General features: G+C 42.2%; 1 protein-coding gene across 1 annotated transcript; it reads right to left on the bottom strand.

Annotated features, from left to right (window-relative positions):
- Positions 1 to 37: 37 nt before the first annotated feature.
- kdm6bb (lysine (K)-specific demethylase 6B, b) lies at positions 38 to 27,770 on the bottom strand. The gene is made up of 22 exons (XM_026181239.1): positions 27,545 to 27,770; positions 25,121 to 25,285; positions 23,048 to 23,106; positions 22,446 to 22,569; positions 20,719 to 20,775; positions 20,250 to 20,454; positions 19,920 to 20,168; positions 18,718 to 18,873; positions 18,361 to 18,639; positions 11,615 to 14,154; positions 11,393 to 11,519; positions 10,829 to 10,934; positions 10,157 to 10,362; positions 8,315 to 8,484; positions 8,160 to 8,228; positions 7,928 to 8,076; positions 7,505 to 7,619; positions 7,234 to 7,421; positions 6,958 to 7,099; positions 6,718 to 6,844; positions 6,120 to 6,290; positions 38 to 4,089 (listed from the first exon to the last, which is right to left on the bottom strand). The coding sequence occupies exons 4-22, from the start codon at positions 22,562 to 22,564 to the stop codon at positions 4,066 to 4,068; spliced, it is 5,199 nt and encodes a 1,732-aa protein (XP_026037024.1). The 5' UTR covers positions 22,565 to 22,569; positions 23,048 to 23,106; positions 25,121 to 25,285; positions 27,545 to 27,770; the 3' UTR covers positions 38 to 4,065.
- Positions 27,771 to 27,962: the final 192 nt, after the last annotated feature.

Here is a 27,962-nt window from a genome sequence, read left to right as displayed (position 1 = left end):
GGACTCCAAAAAAGAAATGAAACGTCGGAAAAAATCATTGTGGGATAATTTATCAAAACATTTTATTTTCTTGCACAACCATACAATATGTCACAGAAAAATCACAGAGGGATTTAAGACAGGTCTGGCTCAGGTTTTTTCTTCTATGTGAGTTCTTTTTCAAACAGTAAGTGCAGCATAAATCAAACAAGTCAAGAGGGGGAAAAAAGAAGCATTATTACACCCTCCAAATAATCCCAATAATGAAGACAAGACACGAAAAACCTCGACGCCATTAAAAGTCACATCCCTAAAAGTCTCTGCAAAAGTGTCAAGAGTTACAACTACTGCTAATGCTCATCATAAAATCACTAATGCCTCACAAGATTATGAATTTCATACAATGGAAAAAAAATGTTAAAAAAGATCTCGTATTTATCTGTTAGATACAGTACAAAGACATCATTCCATTTCTGTTACCAGTAAACTGTGTTGAAATGGTTCTGAGCACCAAATGGTTGGTTTGAGTTGTATCACTGACTTATGTTCATATATCATTATATGCTGTTTAATGAGGGGGCACTGAGGCAAGGAGGGGTCTAGCACCATGAAAATTAAACCACCCCCCTGATTGCACTTCCCCTATCAACACATTATGACCATACTACATTTTTAAAATACCTTGTAGCCCCTTGTCAAGTGACGTATCCTTTGATATGCAATAAATATATACGAAAACGACAATGTACAGTATAAATAATGTCACAATTTACAATTTTCCATTTTCTCTGTGATCCAAAAAACCGAAACTGACAACAAAAAAAAGAGGTATAAAAGCAGGAAAGATTTCCCATTGCAGTTATTTAAACTACAGTGAAACAAGATATTTTTAGGGTGTATTTTAATATAGCAACAACAGAAACAAATGACTAAGGTGGACAAGTCCGACCAAAGACGAGTTAAAATTTCTGATTGAGAACAAATCTACAGTCTTCTAGCAAACCTGAAAACAGATACATTATGTACATTGAATGGTGTGCACAGACTAATGAGGGGCAGAGGTATGATGTGGAAGATGTCATTCGTGGGCATTCTATTATAATGGTTATACGACAGTGAGGTTGAACCGCCATCCAAATTCATAAAAACAGACCCGAGCTTGTGGAGCGAGCACGAAAGACAACGGCAGGAAGAAAAGCTGCTGAATGTACTTGAAGCAGCGCTAGGCGCATACAGCATGGTAACCAGCCTCCCAGCGTCACACTACATTACAGAGCACGCGTGAGATTTTTAGCTTGTAGCTTAGAATTTTTTAAAAAAAGTATCTGTGACAAAATTAGTTGTGTTTATAAACAAAAAACAACATCATCATAGATTGCATTAATATGTGACTTAAAATCTCAACATGTGAAGCTACATCAACTTTGGCACATTTTGTAGCCAAGTAAAAGTGAACGCAAAATAAAAGTAGGTCATATGAACAATAAATGCGCCATTACTAATATAAGCAATAAAATGAATTAATGACAATGAAAATCATTTGATGTGCTGTTAAACAAAGAAATCTGGGTCTTTCCTGTCATATTTACATTCAGCCGCTCTTGAACATGCAATACTGTTCAAAAGTTTTGGTGCACTTTTTTTTTTTAGAATAAAAAAGTAATTTGTTTTTGGAAAAAAATTGAAATTACTTAGTAATCATTAGTTTAAATTAGACACATTGTAAATGATGATCAGTGACCACCGGAATCGTTAACTATACATCATTAGTAACTATTTTAATGGAGGGCTGTTTTCAGGAAGCATCGTGTGTTCCTGTGGTACACTGTTACCTGATACAAGTTTATTAAGTTAGAAGGCTAAGTGATCATGCTCGGAAGCTGCAGAATTGGCCTTTGTTTGACTGATTGCAGCTGCTTCATCAAGAAGGTTTATGTTCTAAATAATGAAGCTCTTCAAAAATATTTAATAAAACAGCGTATATGATAGCTTTCTCTGAACCAGCACAATCTGCTTATAACCAAGAGAAGTCGGAGGTCCTTGTGTGCAGCCAATAAAGTATCCAAGTACATCTGAGTCTCCAGTTTGAACAATAGATGCCACATGGCGTCTTCTCTGGCAGCTTCAACAGCGCCCATAAAATGCCTGTCTGAACATCTGCAGTAAAGAGGCGTCTAAGCAGTGTCACAAAGGAAAAAAGCCACAAGACGGGCAGAAGACCGAACAGCAAAATATGGCTTTTTCCTCACAACTTTGCTTGAAGACCAGAATCCTGGAGTCACCTCTTCACTGCCGACACTGAGACGGACGTTATGTAGCTGCTGTTCACTGAAGATGCCAGGTGAGGACCTGTGAGGTACCTGTTTCTCAAACCAGTCTTTAGTCAATAATGGACTTTTCCTCTTCCTCAGCTGTGCACCAGCCTCTCCAAAATCTCTTTCCATTCTGATTAGAACTAGTTTGTCAATTTCTTTTTGGCTACAACTGAACGAGCCAAATTTACTGCTTCCGTTACTTCAAAAAACATTTTCACATGTACTCATTTAATTTACAAAAACACTCTTCTGACGACCACATAGCCTTTTAGCACGATAAAGCTGTAACAGGAAACACCGCAGAACACAGAAGTGATGGTTCTCTTCGAAGCAATGACGACTTTGTCCATTAATCAGAAATTGTTTTGTAGCATGTGGCATCTCTGATCAGCACTATGCCTCATTAGACAAAAAACAAATATGCTTCTATTTCAGAAACAAAAAATCTTCCGAAACCAACCCAAACTTCTGAGCAGCAGCGCACTGAGCTGGACCCTTCAGGACTGACGATACTGACGCGGCCTGCAGTCTGACCTCACTGGTTTTTGCATTATAACATGATTGTGTGTCCCTCCGGACGTTTCACTTCACGAGCACTTCACTGACATAAACCCGAACGGCGACCCCTGCTCTCTCGCACCCCATCTATGCACACCACTGCGTATCCCATAAATTTATTCACAATTTACAATTATTTATCTTCTCTGTCATCTAGAAACAAGAATATTGAAACAAAAGAGGTATAAAACTGGGACTGTTTGCCCATTCCAATAATGAAAAAAGAGAAAAGAAAAAGACATCACAATGCCTTTTTTCCTCCATGTGTCATAGAACCACACCTAACACCATTTAGACCTGTGAAGAAGCCAAAAACAAATAAGACAAGTTCGTTTTTCTTTCTGCACACTTCATTTTCAAATAAGAACAAAACTGTTTTAGTCCTCTGCTAAACCCGTATTTTAGAGACACTGATAAAAATTTGTGTTTTTTTCTTTTTAATGCTTACATAAAACCTTTGTGTGTGTTTAATCTTCTAATTATCTCTCCTCTAAAGTTCACAAGGCCAATGTGGTGTACTTCTAGGCTGGTAAAACTTTTTTTAAGCATCTAACGAGCATAAATAAGATTGGAATAGCACCTCAGAGAGTTTACAGACAGGAGTTACAAATGTCAGAGCTTTTACCTGAATATGAAAAAAAAACAAAAAAAAAAACCCCAACAACAAATAACCAGAAACAGAAACCAGTACAATGCCAAATGTGACAATCAGCTACTTCTCTTATGAAGCGTTTCCCCTGCTGGTACATTAGAATCACAGCAAATTCATGGACACATAGAATAACTAGATTGGTGTAAAAAAGTTCTACTGAATTTGCATAAAAGTACCTGAATCAATACACAGAACTGGCTACTTGACGCTTTTGAATCACAGCAGTGTCCGTTGAAAATACATCACCTGATTTTCAGTGCTAGCAGTGCTCACATTGTGTTTTTTTTCTCCTGTCCTTATCTAAAATGCTTCTTGTGAAAAGTACCAGTCTAGTCATTCTATTTCAAAACACATGTCCAATCAGCAGCTGGTATGGGGAAGACGGTGAGCTATATAGTTGGACTGGCTGAGTATCCATACCTTACAGTGTGATGTAAACAATACTGAGTAAACGTGATTGGCTGATTGAGACAGTGTTTGCAGGAACAGATTGCCTTGAAGGCAACATTTGTGCTGCCATTAGAGTTTTGGTTATGGCTGAAAGACACTGTGGAGGAGTCCTCACTTTGAGAAGGGAGTTGGAGTCTGAAGGATGAGGGGAGAAAAAAAAGAGGAAGAGAGACAGTTCAGCTGGGGGTTTGGAAAGAGCTGTTATCAAATACTCATTGCATTACTGCGGACTATTTTTCAAAGCAGACAACTAGTATCTGCAATAAGGATGTTGTTTATTTAAAAGCACCAGGACAGGGAACCTAGCAGACTCCCTTACTGCAGCAAGAAATCATAATGTGAACCCCAATTTTACAAAATGGCCAAAAGTAATATAAATTTTAGCCAAATAACACATGACTTATTTGATATGTATAATGGTAGATGAGAGCAGTTCTAGGGAAGGTTAACCAAAGCCAATAAAAAACAAAAAAAAGAGAAATCGAGAGAAATAAACTCTCATTCACACATTTCTAAAGGGAGAAACTCTAAAGGCTGGATTAACATAATAGCGTCACATCAGCCACCAGTAAACAGCACTTCATCCAACCCAGTGTGCTTTTTGAGAATGATGACTATTCTCTGTTTAAATGACAAATACATGATTTGGAAGCAAGATGATATCACTTTGTAAAGTGAAGCAATGTAGCTGTTTGGAAAAAAATAAAAGTTACAGGGAAATTCTGATTTTCTTTTTTGGTTGTGAACTTCACAAATTTGCTAGCTCAGCCTGTTAAAAAGAAAACGTAGGAAGGTAATTTCGCTAAAACAATACCATGAAAAAGTATTTGACCCCTTCCTGATTTCTTAGCTTTTTGCATATTTGTCACACTTACATGATTCAGATCATCAAACAAATGGTAATACTAGACTAAGATAATCTGAGTAAATACAGAATTTTATCTAGACCTACCAAGTGAAAATGTGAAAAAGTAAACCTGGTAACTTCTTGTGTCATCCTTGGCAGCAAGAACTGCAATTAAGCATTTGTGATAATTGGAAGTGAGTCTTTCACATCGCTGTGGAGGAATTGTGGCTCACTCTTCTTTAGAGAATTTGTTTTAAGTGAGCCACATTGGAGGGTTTTGGGGGGATTTAAATCTGGACTTTGGGCACTCCAAAAACCTTAATTCTGTTTTTTTGAACCATTTAGAGGACTTGCTGATGTGTTTTGAATCACTGACCTGCTGCATAAGCAAAGTGTGCTTAAATTTAAGGGCATGAACTAACGGCAGGACATCCTCATTCAGGATTTTCTGGTAGAGAACAGAACTGATGGTTGTACCAATTATGACAAGTCGCTCAGACCCTGAAGCAGCAAAACAGCCCCAGACAATCACAGATCCACCACCATGTTTGACTGCTGGTGTGATGTTCTTTTTATGACATGCTCTGTTCCCGTTACATGATGCAAAAAAAATAAATAAATAATTATAAATCAACTTTTGTCCAGTTAGTCCACAGAATATTTTCTTGAGGATCATCGAGATGTTTTTTGGCAAACATGAGATGAGCCTTCGTCTCTTTCTTACTGTTGAATCATGAGTGGGTTCCTTAGATGTTGTTCTGGGTTCTTTTATAACCTACTGGATGAGTTGTTAAAAGCTTTATGGAGTAATTTTGGTAGGCCGGCCATTAAAGTTTTCTCCATTTGTGGATAATAGCTCACTGTGGTTTGCTGGAGTCCCAACGCCTTAGAAATGGCTTTATAACGCTTTCTTTCAGCGACTTTGTTTCTCAGTTGTTTCATGATAATGATGTGTTGCTTTTTCAGATCTTTTAGCCTGCTCCACTTTGTCAGACAGCTTTTTTAAAGTGGTTTCTTGATTAGACATGTGTTGCAGGCCTGCTCACAGTCCATGAAATTGAACTCATTTAAAAACTACAGTTTGTATTTACTTGGGTTATTTTTGTCAAATATTTTTATGATCTGAAACATGTAATTATGACAAATATGTGGGGAAAAAAAAATCAAGAACGGGGGAAATACTTGTTCACAGCACCGTAGCTCCAAATGCATGACAGAGATGCCATCAAAAACAAAAAACAGTCTGAATAAATAAATTTAATTCATTCCAGATGCCAGATTAAAAAGTGACCATTAGAGATTATAAAATCATACTAACCAGCACAAAACCGTCATAGATTTTCATCAGCTCCTCTGTCCGATACTGTTCCAGCACCACTACTCCTGTCAGCGACGGGCTCTTAGCTCTGGCACAGTCCTCACAGTGCACCACGTAGGTCGTCTTACTACTGTTCTCACTGGTCACAAACAGCAAGTTAAACACCTCCACCTGCACAAACACAGTGTAGTCAGCACCACTTTAGTCAAGCATTAGTTCATATTTAGTGGTATGACTCTGTTGGGGAACCTTCCAGACCCTTCTATATGCAGACATAGGGAGAGCCAAAGCAAAGCCCCAACACAGGACAAAGCAGGTATCAGCGACTGCAGATATAACATTGCTTATGCCATAAACAGCATGAAAAGGAGCAGCTACAGCAGAGGAGGGTTACAAAGCAGCTTGCAGGTATGCAGCACTGAGGGAAAGCTAAAGCAGCACAAACAGCATCTTCTAGGATGGATTTGCCAATTGGATGTGTAAAAGGGTGTCAGCTGAGCGACCTCATAGCCTGATTAAACTAACACCGCGCTCGACTTTTGAAAGTGGGACTCGTATCATGCTTTCACTTCTTTCACACAACAGAAGAGTCACTCACATCACACTCGTTGCAGTAGTAGGCTGGCTCGTCTTTCACGCGGCTCTGGTAACAGATTTTCTTCCCTGCAGCCACCAGCTGGTCTCTCAGAATCTGGATGTGCTTGATGGACTGCAACAGGCAGTGTCTGAGTGTTTGAGAGAGAGGGAGACAGAGAGGGAGGGGAAGACAGTGAAAGATGTAAACTAACGCCCCCTCACATACACACATGTATTCTGTAGATGCAAACACACATCTTACTTGATCATCTTGAAGGTATCCTGATCTGTGATTTTAATTGTGCGAGCCACATTCCAGGAAACGTGGATCATGGGAACGATTGACTTAACCTTCTTCACCTCGTTCCACTCAAAGCGCTCCAGGGCGAGTTGATATTGGTATGCTGGAGGAGTGAAAAAAAAGCAAACACAAAACAGTGGCTGACAAAAGGCAACAGCATATTTAAGTAGTAACTTTAGACAAAGAGGTTTGAAGCTGCTGCTTTTGGCTTATTTTATTTTTGTCCTTGTAACTCACAGTTGAGTGGTCCCACATTCCAGGCAATGTTGTTGCACCAGCCCACAGCTTGGACCCAGTGCACAGTCCCTGCATTAATCCACACCAGGTCGCCTGGCCTCTGGATGAAGCGGTACACAGGGATGTTGGAACTGTAGAGATCCTCTAGAACTGGCCACCAGGAGCCTGTAAGGTAGTCTACTCCATGCCTGAAGGAAAGACCAAAGCAATTCAGGCTACAGTAACATCTTTTGTATCATTTTTGTTTCAACTGAATAAGTTCTTAACTCACTTTTCACATAAATTATTAATAAGTTCCCAGTAGTGCTCATGGACTGCGAACCACTCGCAGTCACCAGGCCCGATGTTGATGTTAACTGAGCAGAAGTTGTTGTTCTCTTGATGACCTGATGAGAAACACAAGCAGTCCTTTTAATTTGAAAAGCAAAGTGTGTAAAGTGTGCGTGTTAGTCCCCATAGGGAAATAGTTCCTCTGCATTTAACCCATTCACCCAGTGAAGCAGTGGGCAGCCGCCAGTGCAGCGCCCGGGGAGCAGTGTGTAGGGACGGTACCTTGCTCAGGGGTACCTCAAGGTAGCCGTTCAGTGGAGTCGAACCCCTGACCTTCCGATCATGGGGCTACCACTCTACCTACTGAGCTATCCCTCATTTGAAACATTAAAAAACACCCTCCTGAGTCAAGACACGCACTTACCTGGTGTACGGCTGCCCGGCACCTTCATGTAAAGCTGGACAGTGTTCATGCCCAGGATGGTGTGACCGACGTGACTCAGCATGTTGTTACTGGATTCCACTCGCATGAAAGCTGGCAGCTTCAGCAGCTCCTGCAGCTGGGGCTTCCACCTTGAAAAAAAAAAAGTCATAAAAAAAGAAGGTAATGTGAGAGATTGTGGATCCTCGATTAGGTAAGTTTAACATGATCTTACCTTTTAGGATCAGACAGATCTATGTTGGTCCCGAATTTAATGATCTTTCCAACAGGTTTTTGCTCTGAGCTGGGGAGAGACACAAGCCTAACATGAATATGCTTCGCTGTAATACTGTGACCTTTTACACGAACAGATCACAGTTTTTCACTAACCTCAGAGAGCTGTTGGCATGAGGAGGCTGAGCTTTGCTCAAGATGGACGCAGAACTGGCTTTTGAGGTATGATTGCCTTTACTGTTGGATAGTGTCAGAGCGGCTTTTGTGGCTGCCGATTGGTTTGGAGTCTGTTCCTCATCTTCCTCATTCTCACTCTCCTTCTCCTCCTATAATACATCTGCATGAGCTTAGCTTATAACTGATAACAAATGCATGATTACATAAATTCAAGGTAAGTTTTGGACAGAAACATCTGTGAAGTCAATCACGTTTTTGCCTGCATGTGTTGATTTCCTCACTTCAGACACTTAAATTGTTAAACACAAACTACTACACATCTGCTTACTAACCTACAACCTTCATTTAATGTATTTTATTCAAATAACCTTTGAACAAAATACCTTAAAATACTGTTAGTGTCCCCCTAATGCTTTAAACGATGGACAGACCTGCATCAAAAGTAAATACAAGTCTAAGAATATAAAACAATTCTGAATTATCATTCACAGTGGAACACATAACACATGTATGCTTATTTACAGAAGCATGGATTCTTTCTTGAAAAATATACATCTCACACATCTGAGATGACAAAAAAGAAGCTAATCTCCAGTTTGCAAAACATTAGTTTTCATACAACTTTAAAAATGTTTTTAACACACTGCAAATCACTGTTGTTTATTCAAGTAAACCAACATTTAAGTTCTAGTTCATGGACCCCACTTCAACCTAATTCCAGTCTATAGCATAGCGGTTAACACATTTGTCTAACACAGAAAAGATCACCACATTTTTTCATGATAAATAAGGTTCTCTTAACTACGGGACAGGACTTTTAGCTTTGAGATAGCTTTGCCTTTCTCAGACAGAAACATGAACTTTGCGATCCTTGGATGCTTTGTTTTATACTGTTATCAGATGAACACACTAATAACGTGCCTATAACTGCACCCAACAACCTTCTGTTTCATTCAGACATTTAAAAACAACACTCCCAAAATGTTCCCGCTTGTCTTATATTCAGACCTATGATTACATTCATTCATGACCTCTTTTTTTGTTTGTTTGGTTTTTTTCTGTGCTGATACATGGAAGAGCTAGCAGCCTTTATTCTTCAAGAAGCATAGCAGTAGGAAATGGACGGCTCAGATTTCTGTCCCTGGTAATATATGCAAGACGATCCAAAACACTGCCTTCATATTCAAATCACAGCTGTAATCTGTTTCTTTTTTTCAACACCAAAGATAGTGCTTATTTGTTTTGCATGTGTAGCTTCCTCCATATCGGTCACAAAACAGGTGTGGTAAGAAAGCCTGCATTGATGCGCACTTCTTGTTGGGAGGGATTTATAATGCACTCTGACTAAAAGCCAGTTGGTTTAAAATGGAGCTTAATGCAGTGGACTGTGCAAATGGGCAGACAGACTGCAATGATATAGGAGCCTTTTGGAACTGGGTCACATACTGTTGCCCATGTCCTCTACTGGTCAATCCCCTTTCCTCTTTAACAGACAGAAGAAATGACCTGAAGCCACCTGGCCATACACCCTATTTTGAACTTTTTTTGTTTGCTTTATTAAAATACCCTGGTCTAGCAAATGCTGCTGAACTTCCAACCTGAAGTGTCCGTTAAAAAATGATATTCAGGGGTGAAAAGACACCAGCAGGCAAACAACAAATTTAGCAATGTCAGCAATCACATTAGAACATGTGATACAATATTTCTTTAAAATCTATTTAGCCATGAGCTGAAATAAAAGCTGGTGCAACTCAATTATTCAGTCAGTTATTTAATTACCCAACATTAATTGCCATAAAAGTAACATGAGAGTATGCCTACCTGCAGGCTCTCCTGAAAGGTGGAGGCCTGGTACTGGGCGTATTTGGCAATGATGGTGTGTGAGCGGCTGCTCTCGCAGGGCCATGTCTGACTCGCGCCACTTGCATCCCAGTTCTCATCAGCAGGCTGCTGAACCTGAGTCCTCACTTCCACTGCATGGTCCGAATTGGCCTCCACCAGAGATTTGGTTGAGAACAGACCAAGATCTGCGATGGAGAAAGAAACAGAGAAAGATAATTACCAGATAATTACAAAAACAAAATTTTTTTCCCCTGTTCAATTGCTGAGACCGGTGTTGCCATGCAAATGAATTCAAAGCGGCAATCATAGAAGAGTGGTTGCCAAGCCATCAATCGCAGTTGAGAATACATGTTTTGCATTTAAATGTGAAAGATGAAGCAGGAAGTGTTAGATTAGATTAGATTAGATAGAACTTTATTAATCCCTCGGGTGGGTTCCTCTGGGAAATTCGATTGTGTTATGTGGCTAACAAAATTTAAATGGGTTATATAGCAAGATACAGCACTATTAAAATATCCACTACTTCTATGACAAACCAGTTTTTTTTAATCTGAACAATCTGCGCCTAATTTGACCTTTCCTGCTTCTTGTGTGATGATTTGAACAAAACAATAAAGTAAAATTATTTTTTTTAACAGTAATTAAACTTACTAAGGCGGAGGGAGCCAGCGAGGCCTCTGATGACCGTAACAGCGTTTTTGGGATCAGTGCAGAACTGAAGCAGAACCGGAGAAAAGGCATCCCTCTTGCTCTCCAACTGTGAAAACAGCACGGGGTAAACCATGATGAGATCTGAATGCAGTGTTGGAGAACATTTCTCTGGAAACCAGGGGAAAAGTCCTCACAGTAGGTTTGAAATTTGCAGATTTCTCAAACAAGGTGTGTTAGGATAGCTCTCGCTTGCTAACCAATAAACAGGCCAAGAAATAGAACTGAGCTAAATGTTAACATGGGGATTTGTTGTATATCCATAAAAACTAATTGAACTGCAATCCATCCAGTTTTTTTTAAATTTCCAAGAGATTTCATTCTTAACCTTTCAAAAGTTGAGAATGGCTAAGCTAGGCTAGAAAGGTTAGCAGGTTTTTGAGTTTAGGCTAACTGACCAGCTTAGCCTGAGAACATGATCCGCAGAACCAGCCTGTTAGCGTGGCTAAAAACAAGATTACTTTTGAAGTCTGGTTACTTGAGCTCCATTAATTAGCACATACTCACATAGATGCTTGGTGTAGGAGGATTCAGCTTATCACGAGGAATGGGGGTCTCCACTGCAATGTTGGGTTTAACCGAGAATGCGGGAGGCAAGTACGACTCCTTGAATTTCCCTTTCAGACTTGCCCCCCTAGGAAAAAAAATGATACCAGAGCATTAATACTCATTAAGAGAGGTGAATAACACTCAGTGAGCTGGTAGCACATTTGTCAGCTTTATACTCACCTGCATGCTCTGATCACATCAGCGGCTGTGTTTGTGATGTTGATCTTGGAAAGTGGGATTGGGATTCTGGGCTCCTGCACTTCTGATATATTGAATGTCTGCCTTCCGCCGCTCTCCACTTTAACCAAGAGGATCTTCAGCTCCTTAGACAAGCCCATGGACAGCGCTTTCAGTTTCAGTGGGTCCACTTTACGATCTAATTTGGTTGGACTTGTTGATACAGCTGATGTTGAATTTGAGGTGGTAACGTCTGTATTTCCGACTACACAGGCAGTCTCATTAACGAACCCTTTCTTCTCATCTGTTGTTGCATTTGAATTCCCAGTGTCCACTTTTTGTCTTTTGATATCTTTACCATTTGGGGTTTGATTTTCCTGAGGAGTCTGGCCCTTCATGCTGTCTTTGACCAGTCTGGCTGAGTATGAAATAACTGGCACTGAAGATAAAGCATTGCTGTCTTTTACATCGGGTACTCTACTTGTTTTAATTTTACAGCTGATGACCTTATTTTCTTCTCTCTTTATCTTAATCTTGATCGCTCCCTCTCTTTTCCCATCCTTTACCTTCTGTTTTCTCTTTTTCTCTTTGCCTGCACGTTCTGTCTTTGTGCCGTTTCCACTTTCTTCCTTGGTAGAGGGAGCTTGCTTTACCATCTTCATTACTGTATGTGTTGTGGTCAGAGTCAGCTCCGCACTCAGTGCCCCATCCAAAAGAGTCTTCGTCCTCTCCATCGGGTTTGCTGCATCCTTGTTGTCTTGTTTCATCACATCTTGTACATAACTCTCATTTCCCTCCTCTTTTTCCTGCACCATTGAGCTGGTGGCTGGCTTACTCACATCTGTCTGACTGCGGAATTCTTCAAGTGTGTCTGAGGTAATGTGAACTGGTGATTGATTACTGGGTTCGGAGGATTCTGTGGGATTTGATGTAGGGAAGAAGTCCTGGCTCTCGGGGCAGTGGATATCTGGGCCCAGTTCAAGAGAGGAAGAGTACTTCACTCCATTGGCATCACTAGCAGGAGGACCGCCGAATGGACCACCTCGGCACGCGACCCTCTGGCTGGCAAGTAAGGTGGCCAGGCTCTCAAAGACATCATCAAGACCTGCGTCATCATTGTGAAACTCATGAAGGGGAGAGCCAGACAGCTTCCTGCTGCTGTCCATCATCGCTTCTTTTTCTTCCTCCAGAACTTGTTCAATTGTACAAGGTAGATCAGAGAATTCAGACATGCTGCTGTGGGAATAATCTTCTGCACTCATATGATCAATGCTTTCACTCTCTACAGGAGGGGGTGAAAGACATTGAGTGGGGCTGAGCTGGAGGACAGGTCTGCTTAGTACACCTTTCTCTAGCTCCTCCTCCTCATCTCCAAGATCTGATACTGGAGATCCCTGCCAGCTAAGCACAGGAGGTGTGTTGGCAAGGTTGTCTCCCGTTTCCCTTAAATTTCCCATCACAGCCACAGGCTGAAGGTCTGGAGCATTGAGAACTCCTCCCTGCCCACCTTGCTGCTCTAAGCCAGCCGAGCACACTGTACTGAGAGGCGCTAAGGCTTTAAATAAGAGGGAAGGGAGTATGTCATCTGGCTTTGCTCTTGGCTCACCTTCCAGTTGGGTTGAGACGATGGTGGAACGCTTGCTGGCCTGGTGGTGGCTGGCTTTCTTAGGAAGAGGGGTTTCTGGGGCACTGCTGCTCTTTTTGAGCATTTTGTGATTTTCAGACTTTGAGGATGGCTGCTGTGAAGTGGGCCTGGGATGAAGGGTGTTTGTGGATGACCTATAGGTAGTCTTTTCTCCTTTTTCACTCCTGTCCCTGTGCTTGTGTTTGGGTGGTGACTGGGCCTGATTCTCTCCGTTCAAAGTCTGCATTTTACTTATCTTTGCCTCACTTAGACAGGTGGAAACAGAGATGGAAGAAAACATTTCCTGTTCTGTAACTTTCATTTTGAGGGCTAATTTCCGTTCCTTCTTAGATGCTTTATCGCGTTTCTTTTTCTTCTCGGCCAACCTTTTCTCCTCCTTTTTCTTCCGCCTTTTTCTGTCCTCACCCTTTCTGCCCATCTTTGGAACGTCACCCTTCTTCTCCTTTTTCAGCAGCTTATACTTTTGTTTGGATTCAGACTTTTTATCTTCTAACTCCCTCTCAGGCTTGTCCACTCTTGCTCTATCGTGGGGAGACTGCAGTGAGCAGAGGAGCTGTGAGGTCTTCCTGTACTTGAGGTCTGAAAGCCTAGATTTTGAACCAGCATGGGGTGTCGGAGATGTACTTGATCCCCGACTGGGTCTCGGGATGACACTGGGACTTTCTTGGAGCTTTAGCTGCCCACTGAGGCTGGGACAACGCGGCTGAATGACTGGTGAATCTTTTCTGCCATTGAGCATTTTGTCTGTAGAAGGACTGGAAGGAGCACCTGTACTGCTGGAAGTAAAACCTCCATTGTTCGGACCACAGAGTACAGATGAGTACTGAGGAGAGTTTACACCAGATTTCAAGAGGGAGGGGTCCCTTGAATTTGTCCGTTGATGAATGCGCTGATTCTCCTGCAGAATTAATTTTGCATCAGTAACTTTAAGCTGTATTGTACATTTAAGGCCTTTATACACCAGACATGTAAAATTGGTTAAGTGTTAAAAATATCTTTCAGACTCACTTATTCTTGGTGCACGTGACTGTGCAAGTGACCGTGTAATTTTACTGGACAAACTTGTCATGTACTTTTTGGGACCAAGCTGAATTTTTCTAAGTTTTCTGATGAAAAGAAACATTCTGACCAATCAGATCACTGAATCTGGCAAAAAGTGTGATTGTAGCTCAAAGCCAGTACTGAATAGAGATGGCACGATACCACTTTTTTATGTCCGATACCGATACCGATATCATAAATTTGGATATCTGCCGATACCGATATGAATCCAATATAGTGTTTTTTAATCAACAAAACTGTTTTTTTTTTAAATATCTTGCTGCATTTTGTATAAGTTCATACTCAAGTTTAAAACAACAACTACACTAAAGCTATTCTGTTATACCTGTATACAAAAAAAATATTTCATAGTTCAGCAATACTGATCAATCTAATAAACTTAGACCTACACCATCCTCCCTATTCTGGTATTTTAAAGAGTACTTAGCGTAAATATTAAGCAACCTAACTAATAGGGTTCCAACTCCCAGCAACAACAAAAATAAATAAATAAAAAATAGGGAACCACCCCTCACGCTCCACCTCATGATGCTTAATCAACGTAATCAACCTTAATTTGATGCAGTGTGAAAAAAAATGCACAGAAATCAATTATTTTTCAAGAAATATTAAATAGATTCAACATCTTTCTTCAACAAAATTGCAGACTGCACAGATGGTACCTTCCCAAAGGAAAAAGTACTATAGCTTACTAGGGTATATATATTAGACTTAATAGTCACTATATACAGTAATTGACTTCTATTCATTTTACATCAAATTAAAACTTTGGGTGTCAGATAATTATTTATTAAAAGCTAGACATTTTAAATGAGAATAAGAAAGAAAAGTATGTCTTTGTGCCCCCTTTTCCCTGTTAATGCCCTATCGGCCCCCCTGGCTAAACTTTGCTAGATCCGCCCCTGCACAGTTACCAGCCGTCAGCTACGTAGAAAAAGATCCTGGTGTAGAAAGTAATATTAAATAAATTGTAACAACAGCTTATAAAGCTTAAACGTGCTGCTGTTGTTCAGCCGCTGGTTTGCTCTTTCTGGTGCAAAGTGGGCCAAAAACAAACAAGAGACACGGACTCGCGACAGAAAAGCCGATCAGCTGATCATTAAGCAGTTTCATGATTGAAGTAGCAGCAAGAAGCAAGGCAGTCGCTTGTTAAGCTTAACGCAGGAATGCTTTACAAACATTCAGAGATGGACTTACACACTTGCTTTACTTCTCTCGGGGATAACTTTGTCGGAGATGAAATGCCGGGTTGCTAGCGAAGCTCCAAATGCTATCCAGACCACCGACAGGTCCCCATGCCACAGCCGCTCTATCACGTGATGCATACTGCTCCGACGTGCTAACGTTCTGAGGTGAGTTACGGCGTGTTGCAAGTTTTGTGAGGTGCTTTCGTGATATTTAATGGATCGGATTACATTTTTTATTTTTCTCCGATATCCGATCCAGTAATTTAGGTCAGTATCGGACCGATACCGATACGTAATATCGGATCGGTCCATCTCTAGTACTGAATATGCAATGATATGTAAATAGTAAAATTATACTGTTTTACCTGTTTACACACAGCTAAACACTAGGGGTGCAACGATATTCGTATCGATATTGAACCGTTCGATACAGTGCTTTCGGTTTGGTACGCATATGTATCGAACAATACAACATTTGTAATTTATTTTATCAACTTTCCTTCTGACGATGCTGTCTGTGTTGAGCGCTCAGTGAATCTGCGTTCGACTACTCCGCCTAGGCTGCACTGTCGAGCGCAGATCCACTGAGCGCTCAACACAGACAGCATAGTCAGAAGGAAGAGCGCAGGGCAAGCTAGCAAGACAGAAGTTAAGCTCTCCTTGCAACATGGACCTCCCCCACCCTCATTCAGATCTGGCGTTTGGAATTATTTTGGTTTTCATGTGACGTATGACCCTGAAGGTAAGCGAGTCATGGACTAAAGTAAAACAGTATGTTGGATGTGCCATGCAATGCTCAATTACATGGGTGGGAACTAGTGTGTTAGCGCAGTTAGCTCGTTAACGTGTTGGCCGTCTAGCCCCATGCACGGGGCGATCGGCGGTAGCTCGTTAACGGAGATTTGCCGTGTTGTGGCGTTAAGGTCATTTCAACGAGATTAACCTGAAAGCACTAGTGGGAACACAACGAATATGACTGCACATTTACGCCGACATCATCCTAGTGCAAAGACAAAAACAACAAGCATGCTACTAACTTTAGCCGAGTCATTTAGACAGCTGTTAGCACATGATTCTCCTTATGCTGCTGAGAATATAGCCCAGAAGAAGCGGATAGTATAGCTTTTATTTTGGAAAGAGACATTTCTCTGTAATAAACTCTCTTTTCCAAAGATGAGTGATTCCTCAATCAGATACATGGCTTGCAATATCGCTAGCCCGACGTCCTGGAGCTAGCGATTTTTTCAGTCGGGCTACCAAAATCTATCTCTTCCCTGCCCGTCGGGCTATTGTAGGAAGGAAAAATATATGTCAATGCTTTTGCATTCTTTCAGAAATGTAGCTGGGTAATTATGTCATTGGCATCGGTGAGCCACTGTCAATATGTGACATATTGATCGCGTTTGAATTTGCGCTTGTTTTTTGCTTTCACTTTGCAATCGTGCGAACTGTGTATAGAGAGCGACAGCACTGATCTGTGAGTGATGATAATTTGTGCACCAATTCCTCTGACATCGTCTTATTAATCGTTAGCTTACTATGCAAACATGACAAGTGAAATCTCCCGCAGCAAGCTTAAACATGTGAGAGGTTGATCGCGCAGAGAATCGCTGAGCTTATGTGAGTGTGTGTGTAAAAGCAGCACGATATATATTTTAGTTCTGCTGAGCCAAATAAGACAGGTCAGGGTGAAGAAGTGACAGCCAAAGAAAAGCTTACCACAAAACGGAGAAGTTATGACAAATCAGACTATAAGGCAAAAAGAAAGTGCAGCTTTATGGTTTCATGGACAAAATAATTTCTGTGGCTGCAATATGACGAGCTAAATAACCAGGGCTGCACATAAGTGGTCCGCAGGTGCGCATTCGCTGTCAAAATAAAAAACACGCACAAGGGTTAGGGTTAAATTTAAAAACTGTACCTTTGAGTTTAAATATATACATTTATAATTTTAATAAATGACAAATTAAAAAGGCATGAACATTTTTTTTGTATCGAAAAAATATCGAACCGTGACACCAAAGTATCGAACCGAACCGAACCGTGAATTTTGTGTATCGTTGCACCCCTACTAAACACTGTTCAATCTGCTCTCGGAAATTACTTCTCTGCCTCTTCAGATGTGGTCCAAACTCTGTCAACAAGAATTCCAACTACCCCACTGACATCCTGAAATATGTACGAAAGTGTTCGTGATATAGCTTGAACTCCTGGACCAAACCAAGAAATTCTCCCTGCTGCTGCCTTTATGTGAGAATTGGATGAGCTCAGAATCTCCTTTTCTTCCTTTTCTTCCTTTTCTTGTTTAGAAACATCAGGATCAGCTCATCATCGCTTCATGTCAACTTTTTTCACAGTGCGTTTTTTGAGAATTAATTTTCTGCTAAAATTCAGCGCTTCGACGAGCGGTCGACAAGTTTGCAACTGAAAAAATGTGGAATGTGTCACTTTTCCGCTAAGTACTCAGTGTGTAATGGTCTTTAGGTTCACAATAAAACTGGGGATGTGGAAGAAAACACAATTATACTGACACTAATCATTAATCATTATTAATCGATTTAACTATAGGGTACTGTAGCTAGGATATACAGATCCCAAACGCTCTGGAGGATCCTCAGGATGGGTGGAAAAAGACCAGGTTACTTTTTCTTTCTTGTACACAACAAATAACATCATGGTCACCAGAGCATGACCCCTTTAAAAACATACTGTCTCCTGTCAATTCTGAAGGTGATAAAGAGCAACATCTACCCACACTTTATGAGCATATGGCTTTGCAATAAAAACACTCTACCTGTTTACTATGTGTAAAATAGCATACTGAAATAAAAGTGTGATAGTAGTTTATCTCTTACTGTGCTTTGTTTGTGATAATGGTTCCAAGAGTCCTTATCCTCCAGAGGGTGTAGTGGGGCGTTGTGCTGAGGTGCTCTAGGCTGGCCTGTGTGCCGTTGATGGTTATAGTGATGGTGTTGGTGGCTGTAAGGCACACGGGTGTGGTCTGCTGGTGAAGATGAGATTTTCCGCTCGACCTTCCCTCTGCTTCCATAATTCGGTGGCCTCCTGCCGCAGCTCTGGTTGGATGGCACTGGGTCACTGAAGCCGTGTTTCCCAGCTCGCAGTTTAGAGGTTTCCTGCAAAAGTGAAAAACCAGATTTGGGAATCAATGGTTGTGCCAAATCTGAGGAATAATACATGTTGTACATGCTCACCTGTTGCTGTTTTGTTGAGGTCCTGTGTTCAGAGTGGTGGCATGGACCCGCCCTGTCACTTGGAGGCTTCCAGTCGTCCTGGTTGGAGCGCTGTTGGTGAGGTGGTGATGGGGCACGAACAAGTAAAGGTAATTGCCTGGATCCAGTATGACAAGCCTAAACAGATAAATATCCTTTCTTTTAAAACTGCATTACACCAATAGGTGGGGCTGTTACACAGAAATGAAATGCCATGTAGCATATAGATGTGTACATGTAAACATAGTGACAGCAGTGAAATTGGCACAGTAAGGTCAAATGAAATTATCTGACTAAGTTTAAGAAACTAAGGTTAATAGAAAAAAAACAATGTTGTATTCATAAATAAATATTGATTAGTGAGTAATTATGGCGTTAAACAAACTGATCCATTCACGTGAACTTAAAACGAATCCATTAAACATGCAGTGTTTGAGTGCCCGAGATGGACATCACCGACCTCGCAAATTGAGTTTCCTGTATGTGGCTAGAGACTAGCTACATATGTAATAGTCAAAGTCCTATGTTTTATGGCCTGAGAAGGCTTCCCCTTCAACAAGCTAAAACACAAGGGAAAGGGATAACACAGCATCTGTATAAAATACCATCCTCTTCTTCCTCACCTCAAGCCTCTGCTCCTGAACCGAAGTCAGGGCTCTAACACACAAAGATGTACATAAACTTTACTTCCAGTTTTTGAGCCACTTCAAAGAAAGTTTCACTAGAGCCAGCTAATAGTAGCCAACACGGTAAAAAACGCCGCTAACAGCAGCCAGAAACACAGAAAGCCTTTGGATATCCTCAACAACTTATCTCAGCATAACTGCCATTGAACAGAAGTTTTACACAGTTTTACAGACGTGGATACATATTGCACTCACCATAGATGAATTGAGGCCAGAGGTTTTGAGGTGACTTACGGGGTAAAAAACGTAAAACACTTTCCTGATTTACTTTCCGTGTTATTCAAATATGTTAAAACAAAGCGTGTACAAAAATGCTTTTATACACAGATAGTAGAAAAAAAGTTGACCATAGCAGTTATGGGTTACTGTTTACATTGAATGCTTTTGATCTCTCTTGGCTGACCGACTGCAATCTCCTGACATCTAGCAGTGACATTTTACGCATTTTGCGTTTAAAAAATGAAATAAAGGTTGTGTCTCCAAATCAAACACATTTACCTGATCAGGTCCAAAGTCTCTTCTCCTCTTAGCTGGACACTCATCCCGGGGGGTTAATGGGTGCTCCGGGGTTGGACTGTGATGATGCGCTTGCTCCCGTCGCTGGTGGAGGGCTGGCCGTTTCCATGGTCCTGTTCTGTTGTTCACCATCCTGTCTGGGAAACTCCTGCGGGGGTCCGAGTGGGCCCATCTCTCTGGCGTGGTTCCCTGAAGCTCCCTGTTGTTGCGATGCAGGCGAGGAGCCCCGTTCTATTGGGAAAAGAAAAACAATACAGTCAAGATTCCTTAACTAATGACTTATCGGCAACACCTCACCACAAAGTTGCTGACATTGTTTTGCCAGTTTGCGTAGCGTTCCTCTGGTCCTGGCAGATAACCATTGTTGGTGCCATCTCGGATGTGGAACGAATGGATGGAGTTGTGATGCCAGTTCTGGACCTCAAACTGCACCTCTTTACCATCCCAAATTCGCAGCAGCTGGCTATGCCCCTTTGGGATACCTTTGTCCGGGACATGGTTGATTGTTCTGTCACCCCTGTGAAAACAACTAAACTCAGGACCACGCTGTGGACAGGCATTAATGGTAATTACACCACAGTACAACGGAAACTTTTTCGGTCAATACTCAGATTCATGAGGGCATCAAGAGTTGTACTGTTCAGTTTCTCAGTACGAGTGAAGCCAGCTTAGAGAAAATGACACTGACAAAAGCAGTTTCAGTCACAAATCACAGCACATAGCTCTGAAAGCTGGTCAACACAAACCCCTTTAAAGTGTGGTATGAACGATAAATACTTACCTGCTATAAATACGACTTGACAGAGAATGATATGGCTGTTTGCGCCCCTCTTGGAGCCTATAGTGGGGGACAAAAAAAATATTGTGTTGTCTTAATTCGTTTCAAAAGATGTGACGCTTTTACTCGTAGCCTGAAGTCAGATTAAAGCTAATTTCTCAAATGTTTTCTGCAAATAAATGTTAAATGTAGTTCACTGTTGCTCAAAGTTGCTCACAACTTTGGACATACTCAGAAATGAGGTTTTCCTTCACAGCGACTCTAATCCAGTTTTTTCCCACATGCTAAACTTCACAGCTTGTTCATCAAAGGTCTCTGCAAGAATAATTTAATCCCACTGTTTCTAAAATTTCTCCTGGCATGCCTCCTCTTCAGAAAATGAAAATAGTTTACGGCCCACACCCCACAAGAAAATGTTTTCAAGGTGTTTTTTTTCTCTGTGAAATAAATGCTATCACCACAGCATTAGCAGAATTTTGTTTACTTATGTTAAATAAAGAACACTATATTTAGCTTTATGTTTTTACCTACAGCCCTGCAGTGGCTCTATGCTCCACCAGAGGGGCCTGATTAAGAAACACTAGTTTAACCACACACGGTAACCACCATGACTCAACCAAACTATTTAAACTTTAAGTGGTGGATGCGCATAATAAACACATCAAATACGTAGTGGAATAAGAGCATCAGCTTCATTTCTACATTACTTATTTAGATTACTGTTATCAGTTAGTTCAAACTGCTCTAAAACACTATATCCAGGCAGTATGTTTTTAAACTCTTGGCTTTGTATGATGTGAATAACAGCTGATCTCCCTTATATGGTCATCTCATGCACAGCGCTTTGTCTGCAAGAACACACTCTCTACCTACCTGCTGCTATGAGAAGCAGCCAATCAGAAGCTAAGTTTGCTTGAAGGTAGTGGAAAGAAAACTAAAATGACTTGTTTCAGACATTAGATGAACTTGGCTGCACCAAGGCTCCGTATAAAATGCATGAAGATTATTTTGATCTGCGAATCATGCAAAGCTACTGTAGCAGCTTTACCCTAGAAATAGGAAGAAAACTATGGAGCTGAAAACGAGCGCTTTCCTTTCACTTTTATTATCTATTTCTCTCCAAAAGCCGCGACTGCACATAGCTGCATGAGCTACAGTCGCATTCATCAGCGCGTACCCTCAACTGTTGCAGCTGAATAGCGAGACTTGAGTCTTGTGCCAACTGCAGCTGAAGATGCTGTAGTTTCATTCACCACAAGCCTGTCTGTTGAAACCGCACACGGGTTTATTCCCACAGCTGCACATGAAGTGAGAGCTTTTCATGAATATGCTCATCAGAGTTTCAGTTGATCAGTCAGCCACATAAAGTGGCTCTTATCTTGAGTCAGCCCAGACTACAAAAGGCTCAGGTCTCACGTGCTCAAGTGACCCTTGTTTGAGGAAGTTCGAGCATCGAGTTGTTCCACTACCAACGGCCGCAGTGAGCTTAAACCCAGAATCTATTTTTAAAAGTCACACTGGCTTTCTTAACTGATGCAGCCTTAGTGGTTAATTTTTTTCATATCAATATGATCAGAGACATGAAAATAGAAACAAACGAATATAGTATGGTGAGGCACATGCATAGCACATGTTATCTGCTGCAGGTGAATCACATGTGTACCCCTTAAATGAAATACTGTCCTGCAAGTGTTGCGTTTGTGTGTGGGTTTGGGGACGGTGCTGCTGACCTCTGTGTGTGGCTCCAGGGGCGAGCATTTACAGGAGCCCATTGTCCTTTGTTAGGTCCTCCAGCTGAGTAGGAGTCCCATGTGTTACGGCCAGAGTAGAGCTCTGCTGGGTGATACATGCAGCCTGGAACACACACACAAACACACGCACAGAGTTTAATGTGTAAGTGAAAATGCTGAATACACAAATCAACCTGTAAATATTTAAATACCCTGACTTTATGAAATGCAATTTCAAAATGATGCTCCTTTAAACTTTTAACACAAATTTCAGCATGCACATCCCAGGTATATGAAATGCATATACTGCACACATGCTGTATACGGTATTCAGGGTCCACTGCAATGAATTGTGCAGTAATTTTCATTTGAAGTTAATTCCTACATTCATACCACGTATATAAAAAAGGGAGCTTTAGTTCCATGATACTTATACCTCAGGTCGATGTAGCTCTGGGTTATAGTGCAGTAAGGACTTTGGGTGATAATAAACTCTGTACGGTAGCGCCAAATTGTGAAGTATGTCTGCTTTTAAATAGTCACGCACAAACACACCCACACACAGAGAGCACAGAGACAGACAAAAATATTTATGTGGTTACCAGTCTTGGTCTGTGTTTTGGAGGCCCTCCACTTCACACCTGAGAGCAAAAAAAGCAGTCTGTGGACAAAACACGTGGTTAAGTGAAACGTTCCGTTCAAGGCATTTTTCCACAACACTTGCATTTCTTCTGGCGTTATAAGAAGCTTTATTTTTTTTAATCATGTGGGTTTGTGACTGAACTGATGCCACACTATCACTCTGTGTGCTCCCGGTAGATTTAATTCTGCTCGCCGAATTTTCTGCTGCTGCACTGTATCTGCTCAGTGGTAATACCATCACTCAGCCAGAGCTGCACTGTGCACTCAGCTTCTCTCTAATCACAGCCACCACCGCCAGTGGTCACCCAGTGATGGGAAAAAAAAGCCCACTGCAGTGAGACCATGGGCCATGGCAACCTCACTTTGAAGACAAAGAAAGAAAAAAAAAAACCATGGTGGCCTGCTGCATTTATTTTATCACCATTCCCTTCAAGCCATAAGTCCCTAATTTACTGACAGAGCTGGTGGTAGATGTGGCTCAAATCAGCAGCAGACATCCACAGTAGGAGTTCATTCTAGCCAGCTTTATCAGTCGCTATTCCAGGAGCTCTGCGTTTCCCTATATTCCTCCTAAGCCACAATCTATATCAAGTCAGGAGCTTGCTGCACTGTATCTGTCTTTTACAGTGTCTTACAGCCTCAATTCTTATTTCCACTTTTGTGATTGCTTTCATTGCTTAAAACAGGAAAGTCACACGTACGTCTTTCATTAGCGTGGACCGAAAAGATCACTTACTGCCTCTAATGATGACACACTTTTCTTGCTGAAGAAAGCTTTGCTGTTACGGTGAGACATTGGCTTCATTTCTCACAATGAATGATGAACTGGCATGCAGCATTTCACCACTTCCCTCACTGTGCATTAATTCTACTATAAGTAGGGTTTTTTTGTTGTTTTTTTCATGGTTCTGTGCGTGGTGAGACTGTTGCAGCTGTGTTATATTAACTTTTCTGCGAGTGCTGAATGAGTGAAGGAAGCAGCCTCTTCAAGGGACCATTTCCAACCAGTTGCTAGAGCAACTGAGGCCAGACAGTTCCTAATGCTGTAGCTCTAGGCTTTTCAGACTCAACTGCATTTAGATGTATTTTTAGAGCACACTGAGAACACAACAGGTCTTTAAGCGTGCACACAACGTTGCACTGCTAGCATGCATTACAACAACACTGCATGCTTTCACTTTCACATACAGAACCGGGTGACATCAGTCATCGCTGGGTTATGCTGTGCAGCAGATGCAACACATCTGGCGACATCCACCCCAGTCCTGCTAAAAATCTGCTGTTTCAAACGTCCGCAATTCCACTCTGCCTCTTTATCAGTAAAAGTCTCCTTAGCTGAGATATCGCTTGGTTCTGTTAATGTATTTTGAGTGTTTGTGACTGTCCCAAACAATTACTTGCATACAACAGTTTCCACTTTTTTCCTACTTTCACAACATTTGCGGACAAAGTGCTGCGGTTGCTGTGCTTGCAAGTGATGGGGCAACGGTATGCAGACCCATCTGGTATAGACCCTCCCTGCTTACAGTGTTGTAGGGGGAGCCGTCAGTCAGCACCAGCTTGCATTTGACTCCACACAACAACGGCTCTGTGGCTCCAATATTAAACCCATGTGTGCAGGAGTTAATTCAAGACATATGGGCTGTAGCTGCGAGGCCACATGATGTCATGTGCAGAATGGGTTAAGTTGCTGCAGGTTAAACTCCCTTCACAGCAAGGTAGCCCAAAAGAAAGCGCACACAATTCCAAAAGTGTAGTATGTAAGAGCTGACTTTATGAAATGCCAGGTGCATTCAATTACCACTGTACCTTTGGCCACTACAGTCCCCTCTTTGCTTTGGCAGTGTGTAACGTTTGTGCGCAGACAGGTAAAAAGCCTTCATTTGTTGACGCCTATTGTTCACTTAAACCCACCATCTCCTTTCTCTTTCCATGCCACCAAAGAAGGACAGCCATGTAAACCCACATCTGGCTATTTGAAACCAAATGTAGAACCCATGTGTGTGTTTGTGCATCTCTTACACAAGTCTTACCTTCAAAATAAATGCTGAGAGAACAGTGTTGTTGGTGGAGTTGGGGGTGAGTGGGAGTGGGGACTTTCTGGTCCAAATTAGATGATGCTGTCAGGCCGGAATAGAAAGACAGCAGACCCGCAGAGTCTCGGATCCCTCTAAATAGACATCCTCATCCTTGGCTAGCTGGTAAACACACACACACAGACAGACACACAGTAAAAAAGGACTGAGGAAATACCATCGCCAGTTGGTGCACAGATGTACAAGATAAGGAAGGTTTTGTTTGTTTGTTTGCTTTTTTAAGAAAAAGGGCACTTCCATCTCATCTGTCCCCTGGGTACACCTGCCCATTCTCTTTCTTTCTGTTCTTGTTTTTTTTTTTGCAAAGATCTACATTGCTGCAAACCTGACCCCCTCTAAGACAAAGAGCTGTGAGCAAGAGAGGAGAGGAAGCATGGTTTGACAAGCTGGCAGGCATTCTTTCCTCCTGCCTTCCCCTCCTTGCTGGTCTGCCCTTTTGCCTTTGCTCTCTTCCTTACTTGTTTCAACAAGGCTCTTTTTTTTTTCCTTCTCCCTCCCTCTTGATATCCAATATCCCACCCTTTCTCTTCCAGGCAATCTGTACGGCTCTGCCCATGCCTCACCCTTCCTTTTCTCTGCACGCTGTGTCCTTGTATCCCTGGCAACCAATGATATCATTTAGTCCAGAGCTGGGAGGAAGGCCTCGAGCAAGGAGGGGAGTTTTTACATTTGTGTGTGAATTTTGACATGGAAATGGGGGGGGGGGGGGGGGGGGGGGGGGGGGGGCGAGCGGTAGGATTTAATGGATCCTGCCACATTTCTCTGTTCGCTCTCTTCAGGCTTGGGTGTTGTTTACACAGCAGCTCTGTCAGCTCCTGAGATCTCCAGAGCTTCAGAAACAAGCTGTCAAATTCATGCAAATCTTCCACCACGCCGACTGCAGTGACCCCGCTGCAGATGTGCAGATCTTTTTTTCCACCGAGGCTCCATCATGTGCATGTGTGTGCGTGTGTGTATATGTAGCACAGCTCCTATACCATAAAAGGAACGATGGGCTGCCTCTGGTGGTCTCCTATTGCTAAGCTAACACAGAGCAGAGACGTGAGGAGAACAGATGGAGGAGAGCGGACGAGCAACAATGTACAGACGAGAAACAAGAGACTGGGCAGGCTCTCGTGCACATGCGTGATTTTATCGGACGCCGGCCTTAAATAGTGTCACCATCGCAGAGAAAGAACGTACAGTATGAGGCGAATATCAATCACATTTCTAAAAATAACCCCCAACACACACACGCATACACACACACACACCCCTTCTTGCTCTATCCCCCTTCTCCCTTTCTGTAACAGCAGCTTCTTCCCAGTGTATGCTCCATAAAGCACAGCTCTCCGAGGGGCTGCTGGAATGTACCAAGGCAAGGTCAAGAACAAGAAAGAGGGGTGTCTTTTGCAAACAATGCAAAAAAATGAAGCTTTTTTGTACAGCTTTCCCCCCTCTCTTTAACAAAAGACTGTGAAGCAGGAGTGAAGAAGACGCTGGATGCATGCATGAATGCGCGTGACAAACAGCTGGGTTTGTGGGAGAATGGTAACCTAGAAATGCACGTGCAGGTGGTTGCTTGCACTGATCCTTTCAGCTGAAAGCATACACCAGGTTCACATTACTGACAGTAACGTCAGACTGCTGCTTTTCCTTTCAAAATCACAAAAAGGGATCGCTTCTGTTATCAAACGTGACCCAGATATTTAGATGGAGTCAACGCATGGCCAAAGAACCACTGTGGGAAACATGTTGAGGGAAGTGAACTTTGAGAGGAGCCCAGCAAGTGACACAGTTCAGACCTGAGCTAAAGCCATAATTACAGCACTTGGTTGCACTGAAGAGCCTTACTACTGTACGCCTCTTTCCCTCCCTCCACGCTCACACAAGAGGATATTCAACAGTTTAAATGTGCCGGAGAGCACCGATGTAGCCATAACAAGAGTGTAACTGCAACAGTTCCCCTATCTTCAACCTCCCCCTCCCATCACATTTCTGTTCTTGCGCATGCTGTGTGTCTGCACGTGAGCATGTATGTGTGCATGTATGTGTATGTGTGTGTGTGTGTGTGTGTGTGTGTATGTGTGTGTGAGAGAGAGAGAGAGAGAGAGAGAGAGAGGGAGAGGGAGCTTCATTCATGAACGTGCGGCAGTCTGCAGACACCACACACACTGCAGTATGCTCATCCAAGGCAGATCGTTCAGGCATAGTGACACAAATAACAGCAACAATGCAAGGGGACAGAAAACAGTTACACTTCTCCTTCCACAGTGCTGTACACAAAGCGACACATTTCCACTCAGACATAAATGCACATCCAGTCCCCCCCCCCCCCCCCCGCCTCCCTCCTGCCCACCCGCCCGCGGTTCTCTCCTTTACCTTCTTTTTTTTTGTTGTTTTTGTTTTGGTTCTCTCTCGTCGCACGCCCCTCTGTTCCCCTTTTTCCTCCCTTTCAACTCCTGGCCACCTCGTCTCTCGCACGATCCTCTCCTTTCTTCCCTCTTCTCCTCCTCTTCCTGTTTCCACTCCACTCCGATGCTGGTTCTCGCTCTCGCAGCAGACCCATCCATGTGCACAGAAACGACGGGGGCGGGCCGGCCGACTGTCAATCACGCGGTGCGAGCGAATGAGGCGCGCGAGCTTCCTATCAAACACACTTTGCAGGGTATGCGAGAGGAGAGGGGAGGGGAGAACGGCAGACAGAGAGAGAAATAAAGAGCCCCTCTTTATTTCCCCTCCCCTGTGTGTATGTGTGTGTATAACCTGGAACACAGCCAGTACAGTAGAGGAGATATTT

The sequence above is a fragment of the Astatotilapia calliptera genome, chromosome 10 (assembly GCF_900246225.1).
Source record: "Astatotilapia calliptera chromosome 10, fAstCal1.2, whole genome shotgun sequence".
NCBI classification, from domain to species: Eukaryota; Metazoa; Chordata; class Actinopteri; order Cichliformes; family Cichlidae; genus Astatotilapia; species Astatotilapia calliptera.
Note: the sequence above shows the minus strand (reverse complement) of the source record. Positions and strands in the feature narration are given on the sequence as shown.

Excerpts from the sequence above, each read along its gene's own strand:
- kdm6bb (XM_026181239.1), bottom strand. The coding sequence starts at position 22,564 with ATGTATCACCCAGCAGAGCTCTACTCTGGCCGTAACACATGGGACTCC. Across the intron at positions 10,935-11,392 it reads CTCCTACACCAAGCATCTAT|TTGGAGAGCAAGAGGGATGC; the intron begins GTGAGTATGTGC and ends CTGTTTTCACAG. Across the intron at positions 7,100-7,233 it reads GAATGTGGGACCACTCAACT|CATACCAATATCAACTCGCC; the intron begins GTGAGTTACAAG and ends TCACTCCTCCAG.